At 44.9% G+C, this 14,955-nt stretch overlaps 1 protein-coding gene across 1 annotated transcript in view; it reads right to left on the bottom strand.

Moving 5' to 3' along the window:
* LOC149344110 (alkaline phosphatase, tissue-nonspecific isozyme-like) overlaps nt 1–14,440 on the bottom strand; it is a 32,827-nt gene extending 18,387 nt beyond the window's left edge. The window contains exons 1-4 of the mRNA XM_089546154.1: nt 14,356–14,440; nt 12,137–12,471; nt 5,273–5,506; nt 361–556 (exon numbers count right to left, since the gene is read on the bottom strand). Of these exons, the coding sequence (XP_089402280.1) occupies nt 361–556; nt 5,273–5,506; nt 12,137–12,471; nt 14,356–14,440 (850 nt within the window). The remainder of the gene's footprint in view (nt 1–360; nt 557–5,272; nt 5,507–12,136; nt 12,472–14,355) is intronic.
* Between the last annotated feature and the right edge of the window lie 515 nt (nt 14,441–14,955).

Raw genomic sequence — 14,955 nt, 5'->3', positions numbered from 1 at the left:
AAGTCTTTTTCACCGACAAGCAGCTCAGATGGCTGACATTCAACGCTCGTGGTACGCGTCACTTTTTCTTCGCTCGTCTCAGAGTCACACTGTTTCACCCTTTGTGAATGCCAAAATACGAATGACCTACATCTTGCGCCATCCGTATTATAGGCACGGCGTACAAGAGTGCAATGTACTTGTGGTTTTTGCGGCTCATGCTTTTGATTAAAACATATTTCTTCAAAAATATTGAGACCTTCATACATTTGACCTGCCACGACAACTCAGCGACAGTGTATTGAAATGTTGGCTGTCTTTAGCTGGACTATATGCCCCTATGGGAGATTCCGCTGGGGTGAGAACGTAGGGCACAATTACCTAGTAAATATTCGGTAGATCGTGCGTCCAAAGCATGAAGCTCGGCTCTGTTCCAAACATAATGGGCATTGCGTCCCTTTTTCAATTCCTTCCACTTCTTGATCAAGTTCTCGCCGTCGCTTCTTTTACCCTTTTCACCTTCTTCATCACGCTCAGTTGAGTTGAGGAAGACTGACCGGCCTCCTCCCAGAATCACCTGCACATAACCATAAATCATTCGTAAAATGTTCAATTTCAATTTGTGAATTATCACGCTTTCATGAACAGCCCTAGGCAACATCCTTGACCTGCGCATATTTTTTTAATAAAAAATATCTCGTGCTTCCCCACCAATACAAGCTTCACAGTTTCAATATAGAGGTACAGTACGGTCCATTGTTAAAGGGAACATGCGGTCGCGTGCCTACCGCGCTTCACGAAGACCTGCCGCCTAGATGCGGTGAGAATAGGCGGCATCAGGTGCATGCGCGGAATGACCAGTCGTCATGCTTACTGCGCATGCGTCTTGTGCCGACAATTCCCTCAAGTTATCGGCGGCAGCGCTCCGCGAAGAGCGGAGGCCGCGTGATCACATGTTCCCTTTAACAGTGGACCGTACTGTATATATCTGTGACACTTAAATTGCGCGGAAAATACAGCTGGACAATAAAATGAAAGAAAAATGGAAATGAATCGTGATGTTAAATATAGCATAACGCTTCTTTCAGTGAATTCAGTAGTTCACAAACAAAATTCGGGCACGATTTCTTTAATGCGGCCGACAGCATAGCGGCTAAACCAACAGCAACTCAGTTCGACGCTAAATCTAAGTTTAAATAACTGGTAACTGTGACTACAGTCACTCACTTTCCGTAGCCGAAGTAAGGCATGAATGTTGTGGGAAAGCAATTCTGGAGAACCTTGGCCATATATTTTAATAATAATTGATACCGCATGAAAATCATTTAATCTGGTTAAAAATAAGCACTGTTATGTTATAAAATCTGGTGCTTTTGGATGCACTTGAAAGCGAGAGGAAATTTAAGTGAGGTCGATTTCTTTGTGGTCTGCATTATTCATGCTGACATCAATTCGTACCATGGGATGTTTCATCTGAGGGACGCCGGCTCAATCATAGCTTCTCTTGCTTACTTTGCCTGCAGCGGTGGTTCGGTGGCTCTCGTGTTCGGCTGCTGATCGCAAGGTAGCGGGATAGAATCTCGGACGCGGCGGCGACATTTACATGCAGCCTAAATGCAAAAACTGCCGTGTGCTGTGCGATCTCAGAGCGCGTTAAAAATACCCTACGTAGACGAAATTAATTCTTAGCCCTCCACTACGGCGCTCCTGATAGACCTTGCGTCTCTGCTAGTCGTTAATCCTCACATGCCACAACGCTTATACCCTTCCTTTGTTCACAACTACCAGCAGTTTTTTTATGACAGTTCATTGTGAAAACAGCCAAGCAATAATGAATATTAATTAAACGCTGTCAGTGTTCATTATTCACAACAGCGCAGGAAACGCGGACAAAAGGGGAGAAAAGACAAAACAAGCGTTTGTTTTTTTTTCTCTCTCTCTTTTTGTCCGTGTTTCCTGCGCTGTTGTGAACAATAAGTATGTACCAACTCGCCCAATTTTTTTTTCCCTCATCTAGGTCAGTGTATTGCAGTGTGAGATCCTGAAGTCGGCTGTCCGCCGCGTTTCTTTCGTAATCACTTTGTGAACCGGTAAGTCTTTCGTGTGGGATGTACACCCCCCGTCAAAAGTATACAGCCCAAGGGGTTTGCTTGTGAGGCCTGCAGCGTGGCTCGTTATGCATCTCCAGCAACCACGATCTCTCGAAAGAGGAATGGCATTGTGTCCTCAATCATCCCAAGGTTTGGACTCCTTGATGTGCAAGAGAGCCACGCTAAACAGCTTCGAAGCGAACCCCTTGAACTGTGTACTTTTGACGGGGGGTGTACATGATTGTGTATATAGCAGACTCGCAACATCCTATGAGAGCATGCTAAACCTGCGATTGATTGCTTAGATTCAAGTAAATTCAACGCCCTCTATTTTTTCCAAATAAGGGGATTTCTTGATCTCAGGCGAAACAATTCACTTAGAAACACAGTTACGTTGCAGTGGCAATGCGATAGCATATTACAAGCTGTTGATGCCTTTAAATCGAGTTTCGTGCCATTCTTTTACGGTCTTGTTGGCCGACCTCTACACGGCTGTCTGCCCGCAACCAGAGGCCTCATCAGATCATTGCGCTAATAGTCAAATGCTGCCTCGCAGGTATCAAGGCAATTTTCAGCGCGGGCAAACTTAGCCAACAGTAACAAGATATTTGCCTGCGGGCTTCGAATATAATGCGCACCTTCGAAACAAATATAACTATACGACACCTCCTGTACTCATATAAAAACTTCTGCTGTTTAGAAGTAATATTTTTCAGCCAATATGAGGCTTTGTACTAAACTTTCATATTGCCGCTAGAAAAATATCAGTTGATGCTTCGCATTACAATACTAGTATGGCATTTGAGGTGCACGTAAAATATTTTGGCGGAAAAGATGTATTTAATAGGAATAACTACAACACCTGAAGTGCTTAAAAAGTCATGCGTACACAAAATAATGCCTACTCAATTCCCGCCAAGTACTCTACCATATACTGCTGCTTCGGTGCCGCACGACCGTAGCTTACCAGAAGAGTGCCTCTCGAATGACTTCAAGAAAGCTGCTCACTCTTCCAAATTAGCTTGATTTGGTTTATTGGGGTTTAACGTCCCGAAGCCACTCAGGCTATGAGGGACGCCGTAGTGAAGGGCTCCGGAAATTTCGACCACCTGGGGTTCTTTAACGTTCACTGACATCGCACAGCACAGGGGCCTCTAGAATTTCGCCTCCATCGAAATTCAGCCGCCGCGACCGGGATCGAACCCGCGTCTTTCGGGTCAGCAGCCGAGCGCCGTAACCACTGAGCCACCGCGGAGGGGCTCTTCTAAATTAGTCCCACCGCATCACAACGAAACTACTCAATACAACACATGTGCAACACTTGCTTTCGTGGGATGTACGAGTATCTTTGTACAGCTCGTCTAAAGTGACCTGCCAATTTTTGGGGGGTTCTTTTTATGTAAATTGCTAAAAAATGTTAAGACCACGCAAACAAAAAACATCTCCAGCTTTAAACAAACAGCACACAGTTTGACTCCAGAAGGCCATATTCAGTACCTCGTCAAGCATGATCCACCCCTAACTAACAGAGCTATCTAATGGGTTACTAGTCCTAGGACAAAGTATTGTCAGTTTTCACAACATCCACTTCACGCTGCGACAGCGCCGCGAGCTAGTCAAAGAAAAATAGGCACACGCTGAACAACGACGTTTGGTGCGTTTAAAGAGTGGTTCGTCCACACATTCATAAATTGTTCTGAGAATTTTATCGTAAAAATATCTTTAAGGAGGACTAGTACACGCCTTTTTCACGCGAACGACATACAAGGACTGCTGAGTGCCTTTTTGTGATTTTGCAGTCCCAGTAGACCATAGCTTGCAAACAAACAGGAAGTTACACATTCTACCGGAACGCTTTCTTGATCATCATAGAGTAGTTATTGCCAGGCGCCTAAGAGATATTTTTCCAGAGATAAGTTACCAGGAATTTAAAAGCCTATGCATATACGATGTACTATTTGTTAGCGCACATAGCTGACCCCACATAACAAGCATATTCCAATCGCTAGCAGTGTAGTGCATGACTGCCTCTGCAATGGCAAGCCTTATTCTGCAGGTATCGCCATATGGTGCTGTTGTTATTCACGGAGCGGTTTGCGAGGATGGTATAAGGATTCGTTCAAACTGAGTTTCATTTTGATTTCTTCTGCTCTTAGTCATTTCCCCGTGTACTCACAACTTGAATCAGTCAGTCGGACAGGCGGATGGTAAGTAGTGAATACAGCCGCAAGGAAAAGACTTAATCAAAGTAGCCATTTTTTAACAAGCTCGGCACCCAGTGCTTGCGAAGAAATGGAGTGACAAGGTGCAGTTAACTGCTCCAGGAAAACAGTGCGCGTGAGAAGGCGATGTCCCTGTTCTGGCTTTCCACTTTAAATGCATTTAGAAATTAATATTAATCTTTAAAGGAACAAGCAAGATGCAAAAAACACTCAAGAGCTCCGCTTTAGTGATTAATAGTGAAATGACAGTGACTGTGAAGCTTACTTTTTTGCTTCGCCAGCAGCATAACACTCAATGGTGTTTACTTGCGTAGTGCTACATGGAAAGAATTGCCCTTCTAGTATTTTCACTCGCCCGTTTCTCGAGAGTGGTAGTCGTCGATGCTATTTATTGCGAATCTCCGAAGCGCGCGTCGGCCGCATTCATGCTGGAGGTTTTCAAATTCCAGACAGCGATTTCTTTCTTGTCTGTCGCTTAATCGAGAAATGAAGGCCGGCTTTGCCTACAACCAACCAGCGCGAGTTCATAGTGACATTTAAAAACACGCGAGATTCTACCAAGATTGGCTCTAGAGCTGGTCCTCCGTAACGCAGCCATAATGGACCAATTGAGGGCGCCCCCTCTAGGTTGTGGAAACCGCTCATAGCATTTGCTGCGAATTCAACAAAAGGGTGCGCTACCACTCATGTAGTGAAAATTCTATGCATTGCATGAATTCAGTAGAATGCGTATATGATGCAAAATACGTTCTGGAAGAGCTATAATGGTGCAATCAGGCTTCTATTTAACTGTATTTATTAAGGCAGTAATATATCAATGAATAGTATTAAGGTTAAAAATAATAACTAATGTTTCAACATTATTTCAATAACTATTCTTTACGGCGATACCTGTGGCCACAGTGGCAAGTAGAAGCATAAAATTGCTGTGCATTTATTGGTTTACCTAAAAAAGAAAAGGAAAGGCATGCTCAGAATTACCCTCATTTGGGAGCCAGGTAAGTCGTAGATAAGCTGCTGCGCGATGTCCGAGGCATTGCACCCTTCGGGAACGGACGCCTGCCACCTGCGGTAGCCAGTGTGCGCGTAAGCCCCCGCTGGAGAGGCATCGGTGACCCTCGCAGTGGTCACAATGCCTGTCCACATGCCGGCATCCTGGGCCCACTTCATGATGCTCTCCACGTACGCTGTGGTATCGTTGTGGCATTGCTCCGCCTGTAATAAGGGTAAATACACAAGTACTGACATTGGTTTTGTAAACACAGTCGGCGTAATTAAAATCATCGAAATGTGGTTTAACATGTTTTGCCGGAAGGCATAAGGCCCAGAACGGAAATCATATGATTTTTTTTTAATTAGATCAATTAGAACTTCAGCTTCGGAACCATATGTTAATATTACCTATGAGGTGCATCAATGGTCAGTTTATCGACTATATATCTTTCCTTTCCGGACGAGAACCGCCTGCAGATGAGCTGCTGTTTCTTTGAAATATTACTGCATCTTAGATCATTCAATATTTGCGATCAAATATAGTAATTTTGCTTAAGTGCAGGATTCACAAGAGCGCACAGGCGTATTAGCGCGTGCTAAGGATGGTGCCTGGGTCGAATTTGAGAAAGATCTGTTTGAAGTGGCAATCTATTTTCCGTTTCATTTGGACTGGCGTCAACGTAACAGCCGCATTAGGCAAAAGCAGCACGGAGCCAGTCACACAATTCACAAGATAGCGGGTGTACTTGTCGACTATGTCATTCGATACAGGCCATCACCCAAGTTAACTATTGTATGTGATATGCAACCAATGACGCGGTCCGGTTGCCGTTGCGCCAATGATCCAGTCACTTTCCGACCAGGCTTGATAGCCACATCTACGCGACCGAACAACAGCGAACAATGAAAATGAACCTTCTGAGCCAGAAATTGCAAATGAACGAATAGATAGTTGTAAGATACGGCCCCCGCTTTCTAGAGGTTGTCATGGTGATTTTGAGACTGATCTTGAGAGGAGTGAATGGCCAGCCACTACGCGCAAGCGTCCTTGGAAAGATGTAATGCGTGCGTTGTATGGTCATGACTGTTCCAACAAGGCAATGGTCAGGTATCGATGATTTGAACATACTGAGAAGCTTTCACTGCGCTGAACAGAAGGTAACCATAATGAACCTAAGCTAACTCTGATCGTTCATGAGATATAAGTAAAAAAATATGGCAACGTCGTTCCCAAAATACACCTTAAATTTTCTGTCCTTCTATTATAAAAAACCAGGCCGCTTGTTGTGGAATGCATTCGCCTGACGTCGAGACATAACTGGCACTGTTGTGTCTACAAGCGACAGCTGAACACAGAAGGTGTTATTGCAACGTCAATTTCTTTTGTTACGGCAAGGATTACAGCTCAAAGTATATAGTATTTAGCTCCCGAAATACTACAACAATACCGGTTCTAACAAAAGGACGTTTTTCTTGAATTTCTCGATACGGTCGTGAGAGTGCAGGTGGGAAAGATTGGCGTGAAAAACTTGATGCTCACTGCACTTTACCCTACCATCCGGCTACATTTTGACAAGCTATGCTTTGCACTGGCAATGGCCTGCTCACAACCCTGTTCAAACACATCGCCGAAATATCTGGCGTGCTTTTGATCCCCCCCCCCCGTCCTTGTCATCGATTAAAGCATAAAGCAGCCCATATTATTAGGAATTCTGAGGTAATCAGCACTGGCTCTCTGTTCATGCAGGCTTCCTTAACCACTTGTCATGGTAGTCCATGATTAACAACGCCCTAATTCAACGTCCAGTGGATTTAGAATAATCGTAGCAACACTTCAATGTTTATATTTTATCTCGGTAATATTACTCTCCGCTTCTCGATTCTACTCTCAGGAAAACAGTTACCCACTGATGGATGAAATTTGCTTGAAATAAGCGTAATTTTTCCCCTCGGAATAACATGTTCCTCGTGCAACAAGTAGCGTTACTACGGTAGTTTCTGGTACCGAGAAGCGCCAACAAAACAGCCGGCCCTTTTAACAAACAGCGTCCGTTGTTGATGTTGTTTTCCAAGTGGCATGACGCAAGCCCACTAAGGGGAATGGCTAGGGTTCAATGAGGAGGGCCAGCAGAAAAGTATAAACTGTTTGCAAGCTAATCAATGTGCTTATAATTAAACAGGAAAAATTAGGAGACAACATCGTGGAATTGAAAAAAAGCGAAAATATTGAGATGTTTTCGAATTTTGAAAATTTGGAACGCTATTAGCGAGGGAATGCCGGCAGCTGTTATGCAATCGTGAACGTATTCGCAAATTTGATGCAGTGCAAAACTTATGGCGCTCGCACGAAAGGAGAGAAGTAGCGGGAGCGATAAACTAATTCCCAGCTTTGTAGTGGGGATTTGTAGATGCGTCCTTCTCTAAAATGCGAACCTCCCCCAAGAGAGCAAGAAGTTCTCCACTGTTTCATCCTCTCCAGAAGCCTCGCAAGGGCTTGTGAGACTGAACCGGCATCTACATAAGTACAGATTAAAGCGGAGGGTCCTGCGGAGGATACCTCAAAGCGGAGGATACCTCACACTGCCGTGATTTTCGTTCAGCATCACTCTTCGGTGTCATCGTTGTCTTCAAATACAATGGCTGTGCTAGAGCGCCATTACCTTCGGTGAAAAATTAGGCATCTTTCCAACTTAGATACAAGCAATCGGTGGATCGTAGTATGACTTCAGACGGTCGATGTCTGTAGTGCCTCGCCCGCGACCAAGCAAATGTTGGGGAGCTATAATTGGCTTGCTCAGATGTAATTGGTCCAGGATAACAGATGGTCCTTAAGGGTAACCGACTGGATTCTAAGGGAAGGTAAGCGTAGCAGGAGGCGGACGAAAGTTAGGTGACCGGATGAGATTAAGAAATTTGCGGCAATAGAGTGGCCGCAGCTGGCACAGGACAGGTTTAAATGGAGAGATTGGGAGAGCGCTTGCTCTGCAATGCACGTAGTCATTTTGATGATGATGTTAATGAAGCGGCTCAGTAACATAGTTTCAAAGGAGAGGTCTGGCAGAGAACACGGTTTGAGCCGTGGCACTTCTTGAGGAGTTTAGTAGGAAGCCCGGTGCTGGTGGAGTGGAAAGAAAAGCCATGCGAGGGAACCGGGAGGATGAGTCGCTGCAGGCTCGGTGATGGCTTGAACGTGTTTTGGGTGATACTGGTCCTCTGTGGTAAACGATCGGGCTCGTTGGCGACATTCTTCTACAGTTCGATAAGAGCGCAGTTTTGACTGTTTTCCTCTGGAACATTGGTTGGGTGACGGGGCATGGAAGATAGAGAACGGCGACGGGGAGACGACGGCCGACGAGAAGAGTTGGAGGGACGATTCTATAATCAGGGTTGCGGCAACGGGCCATAGGAAAGAATCGGTGAAGCACGAGCATCTTCACTAGTGGTACGGTGGTGCCTCGCAACCAGAATTCGGCACCCGCAAGTGAGAGAGGCGCATGCCATGTCCGGGGAAAGCCGCATGCAAAACAGATGGAACAGTTCTCTTGGATTTGACACGGCTTCAGTGATGGTCACCGCAGAGTAGTGAAAGAGTGAAGGAGTCGGTGGCGGCGTTCAAGGCCTCAAGAATGAGGTGCTGGCGTCGGGGACATGGTGTAGCCGCGGCCTTGCTACGGCCTCAGAGTTCGTAAAGGGAGATGTGATAGGGGCGGCCGAGGGCTCGGGGATAGAATCTTCCCAGCCTGCTCTTGGGTGACGCGCCTGATTCAGAGAGTGAGCGATGGCGGAAACTGCTGGGAACAGACACCAGCAGCAGCTGGCGTGCCAATTCTTCGCGCATCAAGGCAACGGTCTCGAGAAGCAAAGCAGTTGGATCACCGCCGGGAATGCAAAATGCCAAACCGGAAAAGTAATGCTTCAGGCAGGCAGGAACCGGTAGTAGAAACCCGCTGTCTTTCCAAAATTTCGTAACTTTGCAGAGCTTAATGACATCAGTGACGGTTTCGGAGTTGTTGGCAAGTAACATCTTGAAGGTATCGTCAGATGTGCCTTTCAACAGGTATTTGGTAATGTTGATCTCCGGTATAGATGGATTTGTGTTTACAAAGATAAACAGCGTCTTTCGCGTAACTAGTACAAGGCTCGTCAGGCAGATGGGCACGAGAACGAAGCCCTTTTCCGGCGCGTAGCTTACGGACGGCTGCACGGCCGAGTACATCTCAGAAACTGGTTTTAAGAGAACTTATTTTAGGCGCTTACTCGTTCATAGGACGAGCGCCAGTCAATTACGTCGTTATCGTGAGCTCCTCTGAAGATGTGGGGAAGGAAAGTAAGTGACAGTCAGGTTGGTGTCCACGGGAACGACCGAAATATGTGGCAAGGCGCGGTTTCGAAGTTAAAGCCCTAGAGGTAGTAAACGCTCACAGCTACGCCAAATCTAAGGTGTATAATTGCGCTGCTCTCGGGTATCGGGGAGCGTCAGCAGAACAGCCCTGGCGTTCGTCCAGCATCACAGCACTGGTCCTCAAAGTAGACGTCGTGATCTTCAAATCCGAAGCAAATGCGCTAACTACGCTACAGTACACTAGGAACATCTGGCATATTTTCGACTAAGCAAGATAGAAAAATATGACAGGTGTAATCACATGCATTCACTGTATGTACCTTATGGCTGAGAAGCAAAGTTCTTAAATAAGTTATAGTATCTTAAAAACTTATTTCGTACTCATTTATCACATGTGAAATCCTTGTATTAGGTTCGAGATAGCGTTAGTTGCTACTGTGCCATTAAACACAGCAAATATCCCAGCGCGCACCTTAAAGAAGAACAGCGAATATGTTTTCAGCTAACAATTTTCCACCTGGCTGTTTATTGAGATAGGTTACGAAAAGGTGAGCCGAGGCATTGTTTATTTAAGTCGCCGTCCGTTAGCCTGCACAGCTTCCCTTTTCCCTCTTTCCAAATTCTTCAATGAAGAAATTTCGTGCTATCAGCGCGAATACAGAGGAACGTGACAGAAATGAGTGCTGAGGCATCCACAGGCGCTTTGGTTTCAGCCAATCTGTATTTTTTTGTTCCTTCGCGTCGTATTTATGCGTGTTCCCGCTTCTGTTAGGCTGCTTCGACGCCAGGAGCCGTCCTGAACTAACTAAGCCGATCGACGCTAGCATTCGTCATCTCTCAGAAGCAATTTGAATTTGAAATGAGTTGAATTTTTTCCACCGAACTAGAAAAAATGGACCTCGGACGGAAAGCCATGAATATAGGTTGAGAGGTTCGTGAGGGCCAGTAGGGAAGTTAAAAAGAAAATAAAAATGCAGAGCAACAGAACATGCGAACACTCGAAGGCAAACAAATACATGGAGCACAGAACATTGTACAGAGCGCCGAAATTTACGCTTATCAAGCAAGGAAGTCAAAAACGCGGAAAATGGTAAGTCACCACAAAAGATCCAACAGTATACAGGACTATATGGCTTAAACCATAAGAAACGAAGTGTTCAGCGTAATGCCCATCTAGGCAAGGAACAGAAAGCGGGAGCTCCATGCAAGAATTACAATTCAGAGTCCTTCACGAGTGCTGTAAAAGTTATTGGTTGTTTATACAGTGACGATTAAGCGTGTATGGTAAAGTGAACCGAAGGCTCTGCTCGAAACATAATGTCCTAGTTCGAGAAACGTGCCATTATTCTTTGCTTCTGGCGAAGAAGCGTTTTTCGTTAAGCTTAAGTCTAGCAAGAGTTTTCTAAAAGTCGGATACGCATTGCGGCGAGAACCTAAGGCAATGAATAAGTGATACTCAATGTGGCACGCAAGCAAAGAATCCTGCATTATGGAAATTAAACTTCCCGTAGGAGAACTGTAACACGCATCAGCGATAAGTCTAATTGCCTTATTTTGGAAAGCGAGTATGATATTTGTTTTCTGTGTTCTAACCCAAACAAGATAAGATTAACATATATGAAAGACTGAAATATCCAGTGGTGAATCGTAAGCTTATTCTTCGCAGAAAACGCTTTGCGGCATCAAGAGAAGAAGCCAACAGATTTAGAAAGACTACTTTCAATAAGCATTACATGGTCAGACAATCTCATGCAAGAGTCGAAAACCACACCAAGTGATGTAAACCTGTTTATGATTTCAATCAAGTTATTTTCTAGCTTTAGTTCGTTTCTTCTAGGAATATCCGGGATATGAGGCCGAAAAAAGAAAGGTTAGCCTTGCTATAGTTAACTACCAAACTATTAGATGTGGACCACTTGTGGACCGCATGAATAATCACATTTCCTAAATTAGTTACTTAGATCGCTGAGGAACCCCTTCAAGCCTCTTCGAGTTCATTCTTGCAGTAAAAATATCTTATGTGAGTGATGGGTTGAAAGTACATAGCCTATGTTTCAAACTGTTTTGCAAATGTTCTCCTTTGCCTCTCAATTAAAAAAATAAATTGCTGCCACCTATGTGGAAGCTTGTTCGCGAAGTGTTTGCTCTCCTGCCATAATTTCAGGCTAGTTCGTTGCCTCTTTCATAATGTGACATACGGAGGCGACATGTTGCCTTTGCAGGGCCGCATGACATTCTTGAGGACTCTCTTCCTGTGTTCCGTGATTTGCTTCTAACAAAACCTGTTCATAAGGCAGCATTTTTCGCTTCGCGAAATGTTGTGTCTACGCAAAGCAGACGCTGTGATTTGCATGAATTCAATGTAATGGAGTTCATATCGGAGCGAAGAAGCTTGAAATGAGGCATATATGGCAGCAGAGGATGCTGACCGTTATCATAAGACAACATACAAATGCAGCATGCATGTTTTGTATCATTATGACGCATGCAGGGTTACTTCTGAAACATACCTTCACACTTGAATCGACGCCAATAGTTTCAATGTTGGCCTTGACACCACAGAGGTAGGCTGTAGCTGTGTTGGCTGAGTCGGAGGTCTGCGCGTCGAGACCGTATGTCTTCGACAATGAAAGATGTGGGAAACTCTCCCATGACAGCACAGACTCCTCACCGCTGAAATTCTTCTTGAACTGCCCTTTGTAGATCCTCGCAGCCGTCACGGTGCTGATGCCCATGCCGTCTCCGAGGAAGAGCACCACCCCCTTAGCGCGATTGGTGTTCGGCCGTGCTCTTAGCTTCATCTCAATCTGGGACTTTGCTAGGTCGCTCCAATACTTCCTTTTGTCTGCGTGAAAAAGTGTGATGACAATATCACTCTCCCTCGCACTGGGCCACTTTATTGTAGTGTCGTTTAATATTACACTGCGCATGACTGCCGCGCGGTAAGCAAGAAGAGTACCCCAGAAAGTGGCGAATGCTGGGCACTGAGACTGCACCTTCGCAAGACTGCTGCGAATATATGAATCGAAAAATAGGCTTTCTTCTAGCGTCAGAGAATCCTTTTACGGGCCCTTTGAACACAAGCGATCTTTGCCACCCCTGCATGGTGAACGTTGCTGACAGAAAAAGCCAAGGATTCGCGAACCGCATCGACTGAGAGCATCTACAACGCACTACTGAAGCTTCATTTGACACTCGTGCAGGCATTCGACGATCCGCGGCAAGGCAGCAAAAAACTCCGCTTAGCACAGAGTTTTACTCGCCGAGTGGGTCGCACCAAACTACACGAGACTATGATCAAAAGCAAAATCATTCCTGGTAGACGAAACGTTGTTATAAACGTTAACGCATAAAAATTCATAACTTCTAGGGAGTCACTAACGCAACACCGTAGAATTTCAGAGAGTTTGCAAGGTTTTTAATCGCATGCCGTAGTTGTTAAAATTGAAGGTTATTAACCTACCGCGCCAAAAATCAAGTCTCACTGGTATATAAACGCAGAAGAACAAATTGCGTTTACAGTGGCTCTTCAACGAGGGCTCAGCGCTGTTTTGGTTTAGAAAAGGTCTTTTTTTTTTTGTTCTGTGAAATGACTAAACGGCCAAGCACAACCTCAAATTGTCGCTGAGGAAAGAATTCCTCGCAGTAATTCTACACGATACTCGTACCAGTGCAATTCAAAACTAACACACTTTCCTTTAAATACCTTGCAGATGAAGTCTTCCTCGCACACGCGCTAAACGTAGAACAATGCAGATTTTACAGAAGCGACCAGAAGTGCGCGCATTTTGAGAAAGAAAAGGCACTGTTTTTTTTTCTGTTAGCAAAAAACTAGAGAGCTCCGCTTGACGTCAGCATTGAATCTGTCGTTTCGCACAAGATGACCTTTACTAAGGCCATGCGTTACGGTAAACATTTTTGCGACTAAAGTGGTTTCTCTACCAGACGGGCTCATTAACTAGTTGATAATCTTTGCACTCCCTTCAGTTGTTGATGATATCGAGAAGTCTTTCGAAGTTTGAAGTAAACAAGGCACGAAGCCGCAACGCTTGAATTGCCAATGCAAGAAGTTGGCCTAGTTGGTTTTGCATTCCAAGAATTTAGAGCACACAACGAAGAGAGACGATAACAAGAGCGCTGTTGTTGCCGTCTCTCTTCTTCTCGTCCCATCCTGTGCGCTAAATTCTTGGCTTGAATCGCATGCCGCTTCTCTAAAATATAGACCTTTTGATACCGAGCACTGATGCAGTCAACTAGCCTTTCCGTAAAGATCATTTTCGGATATATTGCCTTTCTGACAAAGGACGGCGTGTAGTTCATATTAGACAATATGTTCTTTCTTGAAGGATGAATCAGCATTGTTCAGAAAACTAGCAATATAATAGGTTCGACCATCAGAGAAAGAGCACGTTGCATTTTCTCCCTGAGTAATCGCGGACAGCTTTTCATACGTTTTGCGGGCACTTTACACAGTATTTGCTGTTGGCCATACACTGTAATTTATCTTCAGTTCTTTGACGTTCTGTGTAGTCCTAACTTGCGAGAATGTAAACTTGTGAATGCAGGCCCTCAAAAGGAATCAAGCACATCTTGTCTCAAAGAAAAGCGATCACTATGAGCTCAGTGTTACTTGTTTCATCCAAGCTACCTTTTTCTTCGGTTCTTCGTTCCCGCCTCCTTCTACTTCTGCGTTCACCTGAGATCTCTGTCTGCATGCAAAACGACTTACCTTCTTTATCCTTGTCGGGCACAGGGAACACAGCGTGGGCATTCCCTACAAGTGTAGCGAGGAGAAATACGACGATATATTCCATTGCGTGGCTTCAAAATACTCCTACTTCCGGCTACAGAAATAGGTCTACTGGCAATACGGTCGTACTTTCAGATCGTGCAGCCAAACAGCGGCTGCACTCGCAGCTGTCATCGAAAACAAAAATTAGGCGCATCATAGTTGAAAAGCCTTAACCTAACAATCCGTCTTTTGTCTACTGAGATATCCACCTTCTATTTTAACCTGGCTTTGTGCGTCGTATTTTGTTCCTTTGCGTGTTCGACGCTGCTGTGAATAACGTATAGTCATGGAGAAACGTTTGCGGGACGCGGGTTCGCGGGAAAGAGAAACTATTTCTGCGCGGCCGGGAAAAGCAGGTCAATAAAAAATGCTGAATCACGCGGGCACATGCATGCTGCATTTAGAGGAGAATATTCGCTGGCTGAATAGCGTGGTAGCGCAAAAATAATGTTTTTACGCGAATCAGCAGACCTCAAACTTTGGTCCATGGCAGTACAATTTCGTAGGAAGTCTTCACTTTAAAGACAAATACAGCAT

The sequence above is a fragment of the Amblyomma mixtum genome, chromosome 5, assembly GCF_055824585.1.
Source record: "Amblyomma mixtum isolate Tamu chromosome 5, ASM5582458v1, whole genome shotgun sequence".
Classification (NCBI taxonomy): Eukaryota; Metazoa; Arthropoda; class Arachnida; order Ixodida; family Ixodidae; genus Amblyomma; species Amblyomma mixtum.
The sequence above is the reverse complement of the archived record's forward strand: the minus strand, read 5'-3'. Positions and strand labels throughout refer to the sequence as shown.